At 40.0% G+C, this 20,521-nt stretch overlaps 1 protein-coding gene across 1 annotated transcript in view; it reads right to left on the bottom strand.

Moving 5' to 3' along the window:
- Nucleotides 1-19,829, bottom strand: part of LOC308515410 (uncharacterized protein) — a gene marked incomplete at both ends in the record, with an annotated part of 59,182 nt that extends 39,353 nt beyond the window's left edge. Inside the window, 2 exon segments of the mRNA XM_081086008.1 lie at nt 18,704-19,075; nt 19,622-19,829. Of these exon segments, the coding sequence (XP_080942134.1) occupies nt 18,704-19,075; nt 19,622-19,829 (580 nt within the window).
- Nucleotides 19,830-20,521: the final 692 nt, after the last annotated feature.

Genomic DNA, 20,521 nt, shown 5'->3' with positions numbered 1-20,521 from the left:
TAAACCAAGTAATCAAATAGAACTTTTCCACGTGATCTGTAACTAGATTCTTGCATGGTTCATGGAATATCAGTGGCAGCATCACATGGAGCTCCTTAGAAATGCAGAATCTCAGATTCTAGACACAATCTGAATTAGATCTGCTTTTATTAAATTCTCCAGGCACTTTGATACGTACCATGAAGTCTGAGAAACATTGGTCTAGAATGTCTTCACTAAAAATATAAATTAGGTTGCATGTGAGTTGCTTAGAAATTTGTTTTAATGCATTTATTTCAATGGATTTTGGAGTTATATTTGCATATTCTTTCCTAGTTACAAGCACTAAATTAGGGTCAATAAGATAATTCAAATATTTGAAATAAACAACCTTAAGATGCATCCAAGCTAAGCATTACTTGTTCAATTTTAAAAACAAATGTATTTCAAAGAGATATAATCTATATATTTTAACTAATTAATACAAACATTTTATAGCATAATTTTGATGTCTATAAAGTTTCAAGAGGGGTGTGTGTGTGGCAGGAAGGTTATATGTCTTTGTTATTGTTAATACCATAACTTCAGAATGTTATGCATAAATCCTGAAATTTAAAACTAAAGTTTTAAAATTTGTTTAACTAAGGAAACTATAATTTACAATTCTAGTCCAAATTAATATTACTTAAAATATTTTGAGAGAGAACCAAGATGGCAGTATAGTGGGGTACTAGCTGTCTTCCACAACTACATCAAAATTACAACTAAAAAACAGAATGACCATCATTAAGAACCACCTGAAAGCTGGCTTCATGGAAGACCTACAACTTGAGAAGTAAAAAAGAAAGCCCATTGAAACTGGCAGAAGGAGTAAAGGCACAGTTCAGGCTGGTCCAGCATCCAAATATGCTGTATTTTGTTTGTTTCTTTGGTTGGTTGGTTGGTTGGTTGGTTGGTTGGTTGGTTGGTTGTTTAATCTGGAGGGAGATCATCTTTGCAGAGATCTCCCTGGAGGAACAAAGGTTCCAAGCCCCATACTAGACCCCCAGCCTAAGTTTCCAGAGCTGGGAAGAGAAGACTCCATAACTACAGACTGTAAAAACCAGCAGGCATTGTGACTGAGAGACACCAAGGCTGCTGGAGACACAGCTGTTCTTTTTAAAGGGCAGGCACACAAATGTACTCAGAATCAATACCTCTGAACTCCAGCAACAGGCAGCTCTTGGGGACCCAGACACATATGGGGAGGAACTGGATTGTTGGTCATCAGGACAGGAATGCAGGGGCTACTTTTCCAAGACAAGGGTGCTCACAAGGGTCATTGTTCCTGTACTGGGACCTCTCCTATTGCAGGGCTGACTGGCATCCATATCTGAGTCTCAATAAGCCTGGAGCATACTGTTAGCTCCACCTTGGGGATTCCCTGAGACTCCTCTCCATCCAATTTGCAGCCCACCCACACTGTTTGCAGCAGCTTTTCCATATGAATGGGCTGTCCTGGCCCAGGCTTCAGACTTTGCTAAAGTCTCTCAAAAAAGCTGTAGCTGGTGACAGTATGCCCCCAAAATATCAATAAAAGGCCCAAGACCCAGCACTAGCACCAGCCTGCCTTGCTTCACAGCTGAACCTCACCTCCGGTGCAGCAGCTCTCCCATTGTAGTTGCAGCTTGTCCTCACAACCAATTGGCTTGAAGGCCAACTTCTCCCACAGATGCCAACAGCAATCAAGGCTCAACTACAAGACTGTGCACACAGCCCACACAGAGCACCTAGAATGCCCAGCTCAGGTGACTGGGAAGGCTGAGCCAGGGGGCAACACAGGACACCTACTACACAAGGCCACTCTACCAATTCCAGGAGACATAGCAGCTCTTCCTAATACATAGAAACAAACACAGGGAAGCAGCCAAAATGTGGAGACAAAGAAACATGTCAAAAATGAAAGAAATGGAAGCAAGCAAACTACAGAGTTCAAAACCATGGTTATAAGGATCTTTTTGAGACTTTCAAGGATCTTAATGAGAAGGTCAAAGACATGAAAAAAGACCAGCCAGAAATTAAACATACACTAACTGAAATAAAGAAAAATTTACAGGGATTCAACAGTATAGTAAAGGATTCTGAGAATCAAATCAATTATTTGGATTATGAGGAAGAAAAAAAACACCCAAGCCGAAGAGCAAAAATAAAAAATAATCTAAAAACATGAAGATAGTGTAAGGAGCTTCTGGGACAACTTTAAGAGCACCAATATTTGCATTATGTGGTTGCCAGAATGAGAAGAGAGAGATAAAGATATTGAAAACCTATTTGAAGAAATAATGACAGAAAACTTCCCCTACCTGGTGAAAGAAACAGACTTACAAGTCCAGGAAGTGCAGAGAGTCCCAAACAAGAGGAATCTAAAGAAGCCCACACCAAGACACATCATAATTAAAATACCAAGGGTTAAAGACAAAGAAAGAATCTTAAAGTGGCAAGAGAAAAGCAGTTACCTACAAGAGAGTGCCCATATGACTGTCAGCTGATTTCTCAACAGAAACTTTGCAGACCAGAAGGGAGTGGCAAGAAATATTCAAAGTGATAAATGATAAGGACCTAAAGCTTTCATTTAGAATTGAGGATCAGATAAAGACCTTCACAAACAAGTACAAGCTAAGGTCACCACCAAACCAGTATTAATGAAAATTTTTGAAGGATATTAGAAGAAGAAGAAGAAGAAGAAGAAGAAGAAGAAGAAGAAGAAGAAGAAGAAGAAGAAGAAGAAGAAGAAGAAGGAGGAGGAGGAGGAGGAGGAGGAGGAGGAGGAGGAGATGGAGAAGGAGAAGGAGAAGAAGAAGGAGAAGGAGAAGGAGAAATTAAAATATGAACAATAAAATAGCAATAAATACATATCTATCAACAATCGAATCTAAAAATCAAAATAAATAAGAAATCTAATGAACAAAATAAATGGGTGAATAAAACAGAATCAGAGGCATTGAAGCATGTAACAGACTGACAAATCTCAGAGGTAAGAAGGAGGGATGCGGGAAGAGATTACCCAAAGATTTTACCTGTGGACACAGACAATATGGTGGTGAAGTCCTGGGGTGGAGTGGGACCTGGGTGGAGAGGAGCAATAGGGGGAAAAAGCGGGATATCTGTAATACTCTCAACAATAAAGATTTTTTTTAAATCTTAGAAGAAAAAAATGTATACACACACACACACACACACACACACACACACACACACTGAGTGGCCAGATTATTATGACCACCTGACATTTGTAGGCAACTTAGGCATACACTACATCATATGGGATATGGAAGCAAAAGGCCTGTTCGACCATCTTTGCTGTCTGCAGTTACCAAGATAAAACATCTCCAATTCGCACAGGAACACAAGGATTGGACAGTCGAGCATTGGAAAAAAGTCATGTGGTCCAATGAATCACGTTTCCAGTTGCATCATGCAGATGGCAGAGTGAGAATTTGGCGGAAACAGCATGAAAGCATGAACCCCACATGCATGAGTACAACCCTTCAAACTGGTGGGGACAGTGTTATGGTTTGGGGCCTATTTTCCTGGCATGATTTGGGCCCTTTAATTCATGTGGAACAACGTTTGAATAGCACAACATACCTAAGTATCATTGTTGATAAAGTTTATCCTATCATATTGATGGCATATCCCAATGGAGATGGCTTCTTCCAACAAGACAATGCGCCATGCCATGGTGCTCGTATTGTGCAGGAGTTGTTTCAAGAACATGAGGGAGACTTTACCTTGCTTAGGTGGCCCCCACAATCACCAGGTCTCAATCCAATTGAGCATTTGGGGGATGAAGTTAAAAGAGCCATCAGGCAGCTGGTTCCACAGCCATGAAATCTCAGGCATGGTGTCAGATTCCTCCCATCACCTTTCAACATCTCGTGGAGTCAATGCCAAGAAGAATCGCCACAGTATTGAAGGCAAAAGGTGGCCTAACAAAGTACTGATGGGGTGGTCATAATAATCTGGCCACTCAGTGCATATATATATATATATATATATATATATATATATATTATTGCACCAAATTTCCAAGATAAAGAAAAATCCATTTAAAGAAATCAATTTGCTATTTTTAACACTATGCAGCAAAATATAGTTATTGCTTTGATTATGTAATTTTAAGTAAAATAAAACTAGTCACATATGTGGGTGAATGCTTAATTTTTTCCCTTATATTACCTCTTAAGCAATTTTCAAATATTAAGGCTAAAAATGGGATTTTCTTCATTGGTAAGCTGTTTAGTTGTAGGTGTAAGATTGATAGTAATATCCTAAAAAAGAATCTCCAAAAAGTGCAAAACCTGCCAAATACTTCAACAAAAAGTGGAGAATTGACAATTAATGGGGTGCACAAAGTCTGAGAGGAGGCATTAATTATATAATCAGATCTATCATATTTCCCATAAGTGTGTAATAGGGTTGCATTAGCCTTCTTTATAAATGAGACAGGAGTTGGCTAGGCATGCTATTCGTTTGTCTCTCTTTCACTAACATATATGTCTTCTTTCTCCCTAATCTAATTAATGATCGATATGATGTAGCTATGGGGATATTGACTTGGTTTTCCTATGGTCTCAGAGAATAAACCTTACTGATATTTTGGTCATATATAATTCTTAAAATAATACTGCTAAAGATGATAACTTATCACATCATTTCAAGTACATAAATCTATTAAAAACATTTTAATGCATGTTGCTGCTTCTCTAAATTACCATATACATTCTCCTTAGTTATTGAAACTTGATTATATAATAATGCATTTTCTTATTAAGTTCATCACTAAATATCCAGATAATTCTATTCTATATCTATGCTCAAGGTTAAACAGATTTAAATTGGGATACATTACATCAACTGTTTTTATTTCAAGCACAGTCAAATTTCAGGTCTGTAATAGACATATCTTTTATTTCAATAATCCTTTATTTTATCTTCCTCCCTTCCTTCTTATTTTCTTCTCTTTTTTGTTTTATTGTTTTGTTTCACAAAATGTTTATCAATGCCACACACTTAGAATCAGAATCCAATCAAGGAGTTACCAAGAACTAAAACCTGGGAATAAAAACTGTCCTTTTCTTTGTTATAACCCTTCAGCATCTAGCTTATGAATGAATTTAATATGCTGTCTTAAATTTATTTTCAGAAAAAAAGCTATGCATAGAAATACTGACAATAAGCAAGCTAGAGTTTCATTTTCCTTCAGATTCGTTTTTTATAGTAGTCTATACACTTACAGCCCGAATTTCTAATGTTAGGCAATATGAAAAAAAAATGCCCTAATGAGACTGCCTTGTCAGCATATGTATAGCCTAACCTATCCTTGGCATCTCTCAAAAAGCTAGCTCAAGGTCATGCAGAAACAGAAGTCAAAATTGGTGTGTAAGAAACCAAATCTTTGATAGAGCTACAATTTCTTAAGGTGAATTCTTACCTTATACCAAGCTTAAAGCCTGGGACCATAAGAGTGCATTAAGCTTGCATAACAACACAGGTAGTAAGAACAATAACCCTAACAAAGTTTACCCTCCAGGGCAGGGGTAATAAACCTCTTTTCTGCCCAGGGTATTTGGACATTTATAACATCATTCACGAGCCACACAAAATCATCAACTTAAAATTTAGCCTGCTATATTTGGTCAAACATTTAATTAACTCACTCCAATGCCTTGGCAGGGCCAGAACAAATGATTTTGTGGGCCTTATGTGGCCTGTGGGCTGGACATTTTCCACCTTTGCTCTAGGCTAGGGGAAAGACAGCTTTTTAAATAGGCTGTTTTAAGTATCCCAGTTTCTTACTATTCAGTTAATATTTCCCAAGTGCATAGCAGGATTGCACTTTTAAAATGTCACATGTCACATGTCACTTTTTCCCTTATTCTAATCCAAAAACACTAGGTTTTGACCAATTTAAGTCCCCTGAAATCTACTCAACTCCTGAGACTATGAGATCAGAAGCTAAACTTTCATAATCTTAACGTAACTGATATATTCAAGTATTTTATGTTGTAGCCCCAAAAAGAACTTATGATCCTGCCTAATGAACTTGAATACTGGCAACTTGCTTGGTAAAATGTGGACAAATTAACATTCTGTCTTGATCTGACCTCTTGACACATTCCATTAAATTAATTTAGTTATTTCCTACTGAATACAACTACGAAATTAGATATAAACCCTAATATTTTTCAGTCAGCCTTTGTTAAAGAAACAAAACCAGTGGTCTATATAATTAAACTTAACCATTACTGTTTGGAACTTCAGTATATTAGATTTTGAATAAAAATGATATTACAAAGAAGCTTGGCTGAGATCTGATATATTTCTATTCAGATCAAACTATATACCTAATTGAAGCAAACATTACCAAAAAATCATTTAATTGATTTTGGAGGAGAAAAAATATTTTAAGGGGTAGCAGAGGGTAGATATGACTGTTTGTTATAAAAACAATTTAAATCAATGGTTGAGTGGACAACAGGAGTTGAAAGATTCCTTACTATTTGCTACATACTGTATTGAAACTTTAATGCTTATACTATCATCATACATGTCACATTTTGAAAAACTAAAGCATTAGCATTTTAAGTAGTCAAAATCAACTCAGAGATAGAAATAATATATTTAAAGATAAAGAAATTAAAGACCTACTAAAATTTTTTTTCTGGGCTACATTAAGTCACTAGTCTCAAACCACTTTGTAGAGCAATAGCAAATTAGACACTAATTACATATTACATATAAATGAGTGCAACAATTCTTCAAAGAAAGGAATGAGGGAGAAATGAAGAAAGAGGCATCATTTCATCTCAAGAAAAAACAATATTATTTCCTTCGTCTTCTAAAAAGCACAGAAAAGACTGCAGTGACAGGTCTGAAGAGGCTAAGGAGGTGCTTTGATATGCATTATCTGACTACAAAGACAAAGAGATTAAGTTGTCAGTGATAAAAACAAGAAGAAACTATTAAAATACTTCAAAAATATAATAAAAAGAGTGGCCAAAAACTTCAAAGCAAAAAGTCTAAATATTGAAAAAATACAATATTTATTTTAAGTTAAAATAGATAAAAATAGATTTACTGTAGGCAATGACCAGGAGACCCAAAGGTTCAAGAGTTTCCAGAGCAGTCCTACTTGGGTGGTGGCTTGGGAGTCAGACTTCCTGGGTTTTAAAGCAAATTCTGTATATATATATATATATATATATATATATATATATATATATGCCTTCCACTTGCTCTGCATACCTTGTGGAACAATTTTTAAAAGGTTGAGTTTGCAAGACCAAAAAAAAAAAAAAATTTCATGCCAGCAAAAGAAAAAATTCCTGAGTCATAGTCATATTCATATTTGTGACTTTGCATAAACACTTCATCAATCTACCTGATTTTCCTCCTTAGGAATTAATATGTGAAAATAAAGAACAAGAAATTGGGGGAATTCCTTGGTTTTAAGATTCACTGCTCTAATTTAGCATTTCAAAGTAAGGCCTATTTAATAACCCTCCAATTACCTAAACACAAAACTCATAATGACTGATCAAAAATTAACATAGTTTGTGTGCGAACATCACACAACACACCAGACCTCTGTAGGAGCATCACCTGCAGAGCTGTTAATGAGCAGGCGTCTGAGAACATGCTTGACCTTGTTTCTCTAGATAGAGGGGAAAGAACACAAAGAGGGCGGAAGGAATATTAACCAAAGAGAAAGAACATAAAGAGCGCAGGAGGAATGTTAACCAAGGCAAGTGTAATTCAGAAAAGTTATATATAAATTCAGCTTTCCAAGAAAGAATAGATGATTGCAATGACCATATAAAGAGAGCCATATTTGGCATTCAAATAATTAAAGAAGCCTGAGGAACTCTATCTCATGGCAGAAGTACATAGTGACAATAGCAACTATTCAGGTATATATGTGTGTCCAGTTCCTTGGACTATTAGGTATTACTAAAGGCCTCGTACATGAAATTCATGCACAGGTGGGGGTCCCTAGGCCTGGCAGGTAATCAGGGCTGATCAGGGCCAGGCCAATTGGGGCCCAAAGTCCCCGGCGGGGTCAGAAGAGGAGGTGACTATCGCCAGGCCAGGTGCAGAAGGAAGAGATGCCAGACGCCAACGCTGCCCTCAGTGCCCCACCACTCCATGGTTCCCCACCTCCCCCCCACCCATCCTTCCCTTGGTGCCATGCTGCCACTGGGGGCTGGCTGGCCAGGGGAGGGATGGAGGAAGTGGAAGAGGGAGGTTTCAGTCCCCAATTTGGAATGTGCAGGAAGCAGCAAATCAATGATTCTCTATCATCATTGATGTTTCTATCTCTATTTCCCTCTATGAAATCAATCAAATATATATTTTTTAAATGTTTTTAAAGGAAGAAAGGTAGGGCAAGGGAGCTATTGACAGGAGGGCATTTGAGATCTTGCTCACATTTCAAATAGGATAACATAACGTGGTACTCAGGGGGTGACAGGTGAAGAGTGGCAGTGGGTGGAGCAGGGCACAGCAGGCTGAGGAACAGACTATAATGACTGGGAATGTCTGTGACAGTGACACTGAGAGTGTGTTGGGGCCATTGCTGGGATCATTCATCCCCAAGAGGTTTTGATTCTGGACGAGAGGAGAAACATGGAGATCAGTGGGCCTTTCTTAGCCTAGAAGATGATGCAGCTAGCAGGAGTGGATTGCCCTGCTTCCCTACAAATGTAAACACACAGGGTTATTGCACATAGATATCAGTCAGGGGCCAAATCAATGCCCAGCCAGCCCTGGTGGCTGTGTCCAGCCACTCTCTGGCTGTGGGCAGCACTATTGACCGGGGAGGCCAAAGCGATACCCGCAACCTCATGTAGTATATGAAGGGGTGGGCAGGAAGCCAGAGCTGAGGCGCCTGACAGCAATGCGTCCGCCATGGAGCTGGATGGGTAGCAGCTGTCATGCAACCAGCTTTGGAGTCAGAGGGGCTGTGCTTCCTGCACATCACTGGTGAGTCCCCGGAAGCCCGCAGCGTGCCAGCCAGTACAGGTGGGGCCTGGGGAGGCCTTTCCCTCCTGGAGCTGTTCTTCCCAGGGTGGCGGCATTAGGCTGCTTTTTATTTTCAGTTTATGTTTTTTATTAGAAAGCAAGCTCTGGGCTGGCAGTTCCTGGGATCCCTGAGCCATAGCATGCACCTCCAGGCCTCACTGTGCCCCTCCTCCTCCTCCACAGTTGAGCATCTGGCTCCTGGTGGTCAGTGCACATCATAACGACTAGTGACTGGTCATTCTGGTTGTTCCACCGTAATGGTCACTGGGCTTTTATTATATAGGACTAGAGGCCCGTTGCAGGAAGATTACTGCAAGAATATGGCTTCCTGTGGCCAGAGAAAAGCAGAGAAGGGAGCTGCCTTCTCCGCTGCCTTGTTCCCTCTCATCTCCACTGCCTTGGCTCCGCTCCAGTGTCCACTGCCTCAGCTCCCTCCCTTCTCCGCCACTTCGCTCCCTTCTGCAGCACTTGGCTTCCTTCTATGCTGTCTTCAGTCTTCGCTCCGTGCCTGCATATGCAAATTAACCACCATCTTTGTTGGGTTAAGTTGCATACTCACTCTGATTGGCTGTTGGGAGTAGCAGAGTGATACCAATTTGCATGTTTCTCTTTTATTAGTGTAGAGATTAGAGGCCTGGTGCACGAAATTCATGCACTGGGAGGGTGTCCCTCAGCCCAGCCTGTGACCTCTCATAATCCAGGATCCCTCAGGGGATATCCAACTGCTGATTTAGGCCCAATCCCCACAGGCCAGGTTGGGGATCTGACTTGTCTATTCAACCCATTTGTGTTAATCTCACTAACCAACCTGTAAGTTACTTAAACAATCATAGAAAATTCAATACATTAAACTAAAAGCTTGTAGTGTTTTAAATTAATTTAAAGGTCCTAAAATTCTTTAAAATGTTGTAGTCTTCTATTAAAATAAAATCACAAGTGTCAGTAAATTACTAATACATATTTTAAAATCATATAGGCAATGCTGCTCTATAATTTGTAAAATTCTTGAAGATGAAAAGGCATTTGCACTTCTAACAAGTGCAGGTTGGCCTGTGGGGATTGGGCCTAAACTGGCAGTCAGACATCTCCTGAGGGATGTAGCAGTGCACCAAGTGTCAGGCAGCAAGGGAGGAGCCCGAACCAGGGCCAGCCACCACACTCCTCACACTCAACCCAGCCTGCTGTGCCTGCTGCCGCTGCTCAGTTGTGCTGCTGCGGAGTTGGGAGAGGCTCCTGCCACTGCAGCTGTGCTCACCAGCTGTGAGCCTGGCTTCTGGCTGAGTGGCACTCCCGCTGTGGGAGCACACTGACCACCAGGGTGCAGCTCCTGTATTGAGCGTCTGCCCCCTGGTGGTCAGTGTGCATCATAGCGACTGGTCAACCGGTTGTTCTGGCCATTCCAGTAGTTCCATTGGAACAGTCACTTAGGCTTTTATATATAGAGATAGCTGCAGGTAAGGCATTTTAATGGTTGAGAGCTGCAAATGTATAATACTATGACCCCATTACCTTGCAAAGAACACAGATTACAGTGTGTTACTAATACATTGAATGTTATCACATATTCTGATGACTTAAACAGTATTTTTGTTTTACTCTTCATGGAAGAATCTGATACTCTGATATTTAAACTTAAAGAGTCTACATTTTGGAAGTTATAAAAGGAAAAGTGAGCAAGTAAATACTCCAACATAAAAGATGAAAAATGCAAAAGATCAGCATATTGTCCACAAACATATACTAAAAATAAAGCAATTTTTATGTAACTATGTGCTAATGGACAGACCCAATTCTCAGAATATTTATATTTAATGAAAGAGCCAATCTTGGAACATTAAATGTTAAAACATCTTCGCTTAACTATTCCTTCCCTGATATAAATAACCATCATCTCAGGTCAGATAACTGTGATTTTGAACAAATGATAGATTTTCCTCTTTATACTCACTGAATACCAATGATAGCATACAACAAAATATATGCCATCTGTTTCTGTTAATTAAGCTCTCTTGTGTGTTAGCTATTTCAAAAATCGAAGAGAAATCACAATTTAGGGTCTCCAGTTATTATTGATTTATGGTTAAATTATTTCTATTACTCTCATAAATATTATTAATTTTCAAGAGGTTTTTAATTTAATAAATGGTTAATATATACAATAGATTCTTTATTGATAGTGATACTCAAATGAGGACACAGAGAATTTTTCCAAAATTGTATGTGATTTTCATCAAGCTTGCACCTAAATACTATTGTTCTAATACAAAAATGGGCAAATCATTAATTTATATTATTATTGAAAACTTACTGAGGCACATTTATTAGGATTCTAAGTTCTATGGAATCCTAAGTTTCTTACATTTGCTTGATGAAAAACTGAGCATTCTTGGATATTTATATTAAATGAAGAGCCACTCACTCTTGAATCTCTCTTTCATTTATCGGAAGATACAGTAGAGTTTTTGTGGAATTTTGAACAAACATTTACATTCAGAACAAATACACACGTGCTTCCTTCTCTGTGTCCCAGCCTAGTCTGATTGGACTCAGGGAACCTGTGCCTCTAGATAAGCACAACAAAGCTGAGCCACAGATTAATATGAAATGTGATCACTAAGTTTACCCCACAATATATTAACTGGATGGCTCTGCAGACGTAGCTCTATACTAGTCAAAGTCATTTGATCTGAGTATTCTTTTGTTAATGTTTGCATGGCAGAAATTAATGCCCGGGAGTGGGTTGCATTGGGGCCATATATATCACCAAATGTCTGAAAAACTAAAAACCCTAGAACTTCAGTTGAATTTTAAGTAGAGCAGAAGTTAATGAAATACAAAAAAATGTCCAGGTTGCGGCTTGGTCCCCAGTAGGGGGCTTGCAGAAGGCAGCCGATGGATGATTTGTTTTAAAAGGGTCAGTATTGCCTAGTGGTTAAACAATCTTGAGTCAGACAGCTTAGATTCACCACCTGACACTGCTACATACAAACCCAATAATTCACTTAATCTTTATAAGTATCACTTTCTTTCGTAGAAGGATAATAAAGCCACTGTTTATAATAAAGTTAGGAAATAAATTAGATGCTGTATGCAGAACACTTCCCACTGTGGTAGGCAAATGATAAACATTTAATAAATATAGCCACTGTGACTAGGTCCCAGGTAATGGGGCTTGGAGGATGAGAAGAATTAGAACAGACAGAGGAGCAAAAAGAGAACATTCCAGCAATGGACAGGAATGATGAATAAATCTTAGAATAAAGATATTATTTACACAGTCTTCATCACCCTGTATGATCTAGTTTCTATTGATCTCTCTAAACTCCTTTAAAGCCATCTCAACATTCATTGTAATTTAGCCACACTGGCATTCATTTCATTGAACATGCTCAGATTCTCCCCATCTTCAAACTGTCATCTTTTACCTGTCTAAATCTTGCTCATTCTTCAGGTTTTATTATCTATCTATCTATCTATCATCTATCTATCTATCTATCTATCTATCTATCTATCTATCTATCTAATTGATTTCACGGAGAGGAAGGGAGAGAAAGAGAGTTAGAAATATCAGTGATGAGAGAGAATTATCAATCAGCTGCCTCCTTCAAGCTCCCTCCTGGGGCCTGAGCCCACAACCTGGACATGTGCCCTGACCTCCTATCAGCCATGGGCAAACTACCGCCCGCAGGCCAGATCTGGCCCATTTGAAATGAATAAAACTATTGAAAGAAAAGACCGTACCCTTTTATGTAATGATGTTTACTTTGAATTTATATTAGTTCACACAAACACTCCATCCATGCTTTTGTTCCGGCCCTCCGGTCCAGTTTAAGAACCCACTGTGGCCCTCGAGTCAAAAAGTTTGCCCACCCCTGTTAGTTCATGGGTCAACACTCAACCACTAAATGACAAGGACTGGTTTATTCTTTGGGTTTTAATTTAATGTCCCTTCTTCAGAAAAATCTTCACTGAGACATGCATGAGCCCCAATTACAGCAGTTCTCACTTAAAATCTCATTGAATTTTGAAAAACAAAAATCATGATTAACAATTTATCTGTGGCCCTAACCAGTTTGGCTCAGTGGATAGAGTGTCGGCCTGTGGACTGAGGGGCCTGGGTTCGATTCTGGTCAAGGGCATGTGCCTGGGTTGCAGGCACATCCCTGGTGGGGGGTGTGCAGGAGGCAGCTGATCGATGTTTCTCTCTCATCGATGTTTCTGACTCTCTATCCCTCTCCCTTTTTCCCGGTAAAAAATCAATAAAATATATTTTTTAAAAAATTTTATCTGTGTAACTTTACAAATCTTTCAGTTCTCCCACTGAACTTTGAATCCCATGGAAATAAGAACCATATCTGATTTGTATACCAAGATAGCACAGTGAGCCTAAAATAGCACCCAGCATACTAAACATTCAATGTGTATAGCTGATACATGAATGCGTGAATGAATGAACATGCAATAAGTTTTCAACCTTTTCTGAATTTGTTTGGAAACTAACTTAGATGAAAGAAAATACTTAAGCTAAAAAATAAGATAATATCAGGTTAGATGGGGTCAGTTGATGGAGAGTTTGATTATTAGTCTAACTTTTTTGTGCAAAAAAAAGGAATTAAAGATTTTGTGGTTTTACTTTTTTTTGTTTCTTTGTTTAAAATTTGATTCTTGTTCATTTTTTTTAATATTAGTTCACATAGCTTTTAGGAAAGTTTTGTGGGAAGTGTAAAGATTGAAATCTAAGTAAGTAGGGTATTCTTACAAAGAGACACATGAAGTGATAAATGAGATAAATTACTCAATGGTAGAATAACTCTGAAATTTTCAAGAAAGTACATTTTTATAAAATATATTTTTATTGATTTCAGAGAGGAAGGTAGTAGGAGAGAGAGAGATGGAAACATCAATGATGACAGAGAATCACTAATCGACTGCCTCCTGCACTCCCCTACTAGGGATCAAGCACGCAACAGGGGCATATGACCTTGACCAGAATCAAATGTGGGACCCTTCAGTCCACAGGTCGATGCTCTATCCACTGAGCCAAACAAGGTAGGGCTGAAAACACATTTTTAATATGAGAAAAATCAGAATTTTATTATATGTTCTTATATTTCATTGATTGTTTTATATACTTACTAGAGGCCCAATGCATGAAATTCGTGCAAGAATAGGCCTTCCATCCCCTGGCTGCCAGCACCGGTTTCCCTCTGGCACCTGGGACCTGGGCTTCCCTCCAGTTGCCAGCTGGCACCCGGGACCCAGGCTTCCCTAGCAGCTCCAGCTTCATCTGGAAGATTGTCCAGAATGACATCTGGTCTAAGTAGCATATTATGCTTTTATTATTGTAGATTTTTAATTTGGAGTGACATTTAGGTGGCAGTGGTAAGGACATTGGTAAGACCTCTAACATCTTACTCCCAACATGTGACCCTGGCTCAGCAGCACCAACAAAGCTGCAAGTTTCTTGGAAATGAAGAATTCACCAGGATCCACCCTAGAACTGCTAAAATAAAATCGTCATGTTACCAAGATCTACATATAATTTCAAAGCATAGTTAACTATGAGAAACTCTGTTCTAAATGTCTGAGTGTGGCCATAGTCGATGCTATCCTGAAATAGGATAGAAACACAAGATAGTGAGTGAGCAGCAACAAATGAAAGAGAAGATCTTATAGATCCTGGAGAGACTATATTTAGAGATAAAGTAAAGGCAACTTGTCATTGATTTTAATATTTCAATATTAATAACTGATAAAATGACAGTGCATTTTGAAAATAACAAAGAAGAAAAGCAGAATTTAGATTGCAAGATGCTCATGTGAGGATATACTCAAAAATTTTTAAAGGTGTTTCTGTAATGACATCTGGACTCAAGGTGCAAATTTCAATATAAAGATGATGCTTCAGGTTGCTCCTATTGCCAGAAAAATTGGTAATGTCCTGCTGCATATCTATAAACAAGTATCTTATCAAATCTTTCCATTCATGAAAATATCCTGCTACTTTTTGGAAGTTGGAGTCAGTAACTTCAGATTAACTATTCTGAACCACATGACACTGTGTTCAAATTATTAATATTAAGGTAATCTTATTTTTTCCTAAACACCAAGTCTTCCTTATGGACTAGTTTAAAGTTGAAATCTCACCTATGAAGAGATTGGGACTGCTCTAACTCAGATGACCTAAATAGCATATTTATACTGTATATTAAAAAAAAAAAAGATGAATGCAATAGTTTTAAAACAAAAATCTTTGTAAACTGTTGTTTATTTCCTCTTTGGTTACACTCATTTATGATTTCAGTTTATGGTCTCTTATCTCCTTATTGGTTCATATTAGCTAACCATCTATCAAATCTTTACCAATTCCATCATTTATCAGACACAAGTTTGACATTAGAGAGACAGAGAGGAAAAGCCAATAGCATCTGTCCTTCCATATGTTCACAGGCTTATGACAAAGATATTAAGTCATAAATTTTATTAAAATATGGTGCTTATGAGAAAGCTACACAAGCTACTATACATGTATAACCAGTACACCTTGAGAAACAGAGAAACAGTTTTAAAGTATTTTGAGGCCTACTCCATGCCTTGTTTTTTATTTTCCTATCCTCACATACCTTTTTTTTCTTTTATTTTTTTTTCTCTTATGGCATAGAAATATAGTAAACAGTACTTAAACACTTCTGAATAACTGACAAGTCATGTTTATAACCATATGTTCTATCAAGAACACAAAAACAAAATTAATAAGATTTTCAATTTGAGAAATATTTGTAAAATTAAAATCATGTTTTTTAATTACCTTTATTTGCTCTACCACTTTTGAACAAAAAAAAAAACCCCAAAAAAACAAAACAGTGACTCAAGAAGGATCAGTTAATACCTTAATTCTCAGAACTTTGAAATAGATAACAAACAGTTGCATGAAAGTGTGCTATTTTATTTAAAGGTAGATACGTACCTCAATGGTATTATACTGGCAGCTATTTCCTTTGCACTTACTTTTAAAAAAAAAATATTTGTATTGATTTCAAAGAGGAAGGGAAAGGGAGAGAGAGATAGAAACATCATTGATGAGAGCGAATCATTAATCGGCTGCCTCCTGGACATCCCCTATTAAGGACTGAACCCACAACTCAGGCATGTGACTGACTGAGAATCTAACCGTGATCTCCTGGTTGATAGGTCAATGCTCAACCACTGAGCCACTCCTGGAGGGTTGCACTTACTTTTTAACATTGTACTTTTTTAAGTAACTGTTTTTCACTTTAAATTGATCAAACTGTGTCTCAAATCATTTGGAATAAGGAAAGACTGATCACTAGACAGGACAGCTGAACAAAAACATTACCTTCCCCAAATGCTACAACCTGCCTCAGGCACAAAGGGGAAAGTTAGAATAGCCTAAGTCCCCTCATTCAGAAATTATCCTTTGTACAGATAAATTTAAATAGGGGATCCTTCATTTCCCTGATATTCCTGGGAATTCTCATCCTCCTCTTTCATTCTACCTACAGCAGAATCCCACTGGTCACCTAAAATATTCTTCTCGACAAACCCATACCTCATCCAAATCTAAACTTCCTCAAACTACTACTAAAGAAATAAGGATGAAGTCCTCTGTGGTTGAAATTATGCTGCTGAAGGATGACTCTAAGTACCTCATCCACCTCAGTCCTTCCATTCATGACCTATTTTCATGCTTCCCTCTTTGCCATCTTGAGTTTGTCAGTCAAGATGAATGGGAGAGATGGAACAAAGTGAGGGACATTGGTCAAGCCATTGTTCAATCCTCTGTTTCCCAAGCCCAAAATGTAGGACATTGAGAGATAAGGTTGATGATTCCCATTTCAAAATCCTGATTGTGAGTACCAAAGATTTCATTAATTTTAATTTATTATTGGTTGGTTCAGAATGCCCATGCCTACTTTGGAATATTTTAGGATAATGGGTACTCTGACCATGGGGAATCAAGCAAAGCGATAATTCTGACAGTTAAGGTGAAACATACCCTTTTCCCCCCTGTTTCATATTTCCTAACTTCTCTAAGAATAAAGTTATACCTTATTTAAATTTATTGGGATCCCCAGGGATAAATGAAACTTGAGCTTCAGTATTGATAAAGCCATGAGATATTCTCATTTGGTACATTAGAGCAGAGGTTAAAATTAATTCAGAACCTATGTTGTAGAGGCATAAAATTTAATTAGCATTTTTATCTATTTGTTGCAGAAATTGTTTTAGTAAATTTTAGATTTCCAGAAAAGTTTGAATTTACAATTTAGCAAATTGTGGATCTCTATTTCAGTTTTTTTTTTCTTTGTTTTTTGACTGGCTACTGAATATATTTCGAGGGAGTCCTTCTCATATTTATAAGTTTCTTCCTTCAGGAAGTCACACATCAGAGTTAGGGGTCTCTCCCATGGCAACATTAGCTTTATTGGGCTTAATAACCCTCTTTAAGGACCCTCCACTGAAACTGAGTTTGAATAGTGCCTTAGCTGAGCCATAAGGGTATCTTGGGTGTTTTTCCCTATATTGTAAGTATAAGGATTTTTTTTTTTTAACACAGGCAAAGGGATTATTAAGACCATAGTGGGTCATCTGTTTTAGGGGTATGGCTGTCAGCGGACTAAATAGTGACTACTCTTCACTACATGAGCAACCACCGATGGGCCTGCACATTTCCCTTAAGCACTCAACAGGATGGGGGTAAGTGCCAGACTGAGACACACAGTGGTCACAGGGTAAGAGTCATTCCTTTCAACCTGATTCAGTTATGGCTTATTTTAGAATCAAGACACATGATTCAACCTGAGACACACAAATAGCTCCCGGCCAAGACACATGAACTACAGTCATTTTAAGGAAGTCCCCAGTTCCATACTACTGTCCCTAAATGCCAATTATCAAAACAGCCAACTCAGGTCAGTTAAATCTGTAGGAGAGACTTTGGAGGGCTGAGCAAATGAAGCACAAAACATCACAGCTCAAAGCACCAACTAGCCAGCGGGCAGCAGCTCAAAGTGCATGCTTGCCAGCAGGCAACAAAGCCAGTTAGCAAGCAAAAGCCTCAGAAGACACCTTCATTTTGCCCCGGTTGTGGCCATTGCCTGGCTTTCGTCCTCACAGTGCTAAGTTGATTTATTTACCCCGCCAAGGTGGGATGGATCCCTCCACACACACACCTAATGTTTTTTTACAATATTAAGACTCAATTAAGAGATTTTTTGTGTTTTTTCCATGGTCACCACTATATCAAATTTGTCATTCCGATGCCACTAATATAGCCAGAGGTGCTCATGGTGACATCGCACAAAATTATCTGCCTTCTCGTTTCTGCCCAAAGAGAATGTCTTCCCATTGTTTCTCCACTCCCACCCCCCATTCTGGGGGAAAATCCATTAGGGGCCATTTACCCAAATAAACCTCTTAAGGTGCTTACTTCTAATTTTGGAGGAACGTTTGAGTTCCCTTCTGAAGAAAAATTTTTTAAATGTGGGGTGTCCTATACCCTCCCCGACCCCCATTGGCCACCTAAGTACCTGCTGCAAGGGAATCTCTGTTGTCTCTGAAATCTTGAAATAAATAGTTACCAAAAGAAAAGGCATCGAGTGTCAGGGTGAGCGGTGGCACGGGCGGAGCATCCCTGTACCTGGTCGGTCCCGAGGTGTCCTGACAATGCCCGGCTGGTCGCTGTAGTTGATCGTGGCCCCGCTGGTGCGGTTCTGAGTGCCGCCAGGGGCTGTAGGCGCTGCGGGGAGGCCCTCCTGGATTTGGCCAAGAAGGGGTCTAGGCTGGGGTGCCTTCCTTCTGGCATCTGCGCGAGTGGGTGTCAGCCACCACCTGGCAGGGCGGCTGGTGTCCTGGAAAGATTCTCCGAATAGAATCGGTTCCTGGTCAGACACGTCGGGGAGGAGGCTCGGCGCCTCGGCAGCAGGAAAGCCACAGGGCTCACCGGCTGTCAGGCCCTCACAAATCTGGGGTTTCCAGCACCTGGGGCTCCTCGAGGACGTGGCCCGGCTTCCTATTCACACATGACAGATGCCACCTCTGTGTGCAAACACGGGATCACCGCCAGGTCCGAGGGATCCCTGGGGGGCTGGGCGGTCAGCCCTGGGGGGAGGCAGCACCTTCTCCCGGTTCCCCTCCCGGGCAGCGCAGGCAGCCTGTCGCCGTGCCTTGAGCTCCTGGAGGCCCTCTCGGTGGTGTTGGGGTCGGTGCCCTGGGTCCCAATGTACCCCCTCTGGTGGGCTCGGCTGCTCCCCACTCATACTACCCAGCCAGGCAGTGGGTCTGCCGCCTGAGCTGCACGGACACCTCACCCTGGAGGGTGTCCCAAGCCAGGCACTGGGGGCTGGCTCGTCTTCATGGAGAGCAAACTGCTTGGGGGCCCTTGGACAGGCAGAGCACGGCAGCCTCCCCGCTGGCGGCCTCGCTGGGGGCGGGAGGTGGGGGAGGGTTGGGAGGGGGTGCGTTCTATGGGAATATGCAGTCGTGATCGCCCCCAGGGTGCGCTCCGCCCTTAGGTGATGAACTGCACCTCACAGTCTAAGGCGACCAGGCCCCCCACCAGCCGGGCACCGGGCAGGTTGTCCGGGTCCTTGGCCTCCAGGGCGATACTGACAACAGGGTTCACGCTGAACTTCATCTCCCGGGTGTGGATGTGCTGGCGCCCGAAGGTGGTGCTGGTGCCCGGATTCACCGGGACTGGTCAGCGCAAACTGGGCCCAGGACGGCCCTGGGAGGCACGTCCCCCCTGGGACCACATCATCGCGCATCGTAACCTGTTCTCTGCATTGGCTTCAGGTAGGGATCCTTCGCCCGCACGTAGTTGGTGGTATGTAATGGGGGGATAATTTCACAGTACATGAGTAATTTGAGTTAGGAGCTCTGTCACGGAACGAATTAAACTCATAAGTCAAGGCCCCACTGTATATACAAATCATGATGCTGTACACATGAAATTAATGTAGTGTTTGTTATATGTAAGTTAAACCCCAAAAAATATTTCTTGCAAAAAAAAAAAAAAAATTAGAGGGCATGAAACGGTTTATTAATCACATTAAGAAGTTTTCATTAGAAAGCAGAGTAAGCTCTCAAGCAGGTCAAAAAGTGGTAGCTTGAGAGAGCAGAGACCAGTTTGGCCTTTATTGTGATTAAGGGGTGGGCTTGGTGTGAGGGTTTCCGTGAGTGGGCTGGAGTTAGTAGTGTTTAAAATTCTTGCTCTTGCCATAGGAGGGAACACCTAATTTTTCTTGTCATTTTAGCAGTTATGGGGCAGAAATACAAAGAAAAATAGTAGTTCTTGAAAACTGTCAGTAATTAAATGTCAAAAATGAGGTTGGAGTCATTAAAATGCTAGTTCCCTACATCAGGGCCTTTGCAACTACTTCTTTGTATGACATGAATATTCTTTCTATTCATCAACATGTGGCAAGATGTTGCTGATTTCTTTTGTTATTATAGAATT

Source organism: Myotis nattereri (assembly GCF_964212035.1).
Source record: "Myotis nattereri genome assembly, chromosome: 3".
In the NCBI taxonomy this organism is placed as follows: domain Eukaryota; kingdom Metazoa; phylum Chordata; class Mammalia; order Chiroptera; family Vespertilionidae; genus Myotis; species Myotis nattereri.
Note: the sequence above shows the minus strand (reverse complement) of the source record. Positions and strands in the feature narration are given on the sequence as shown.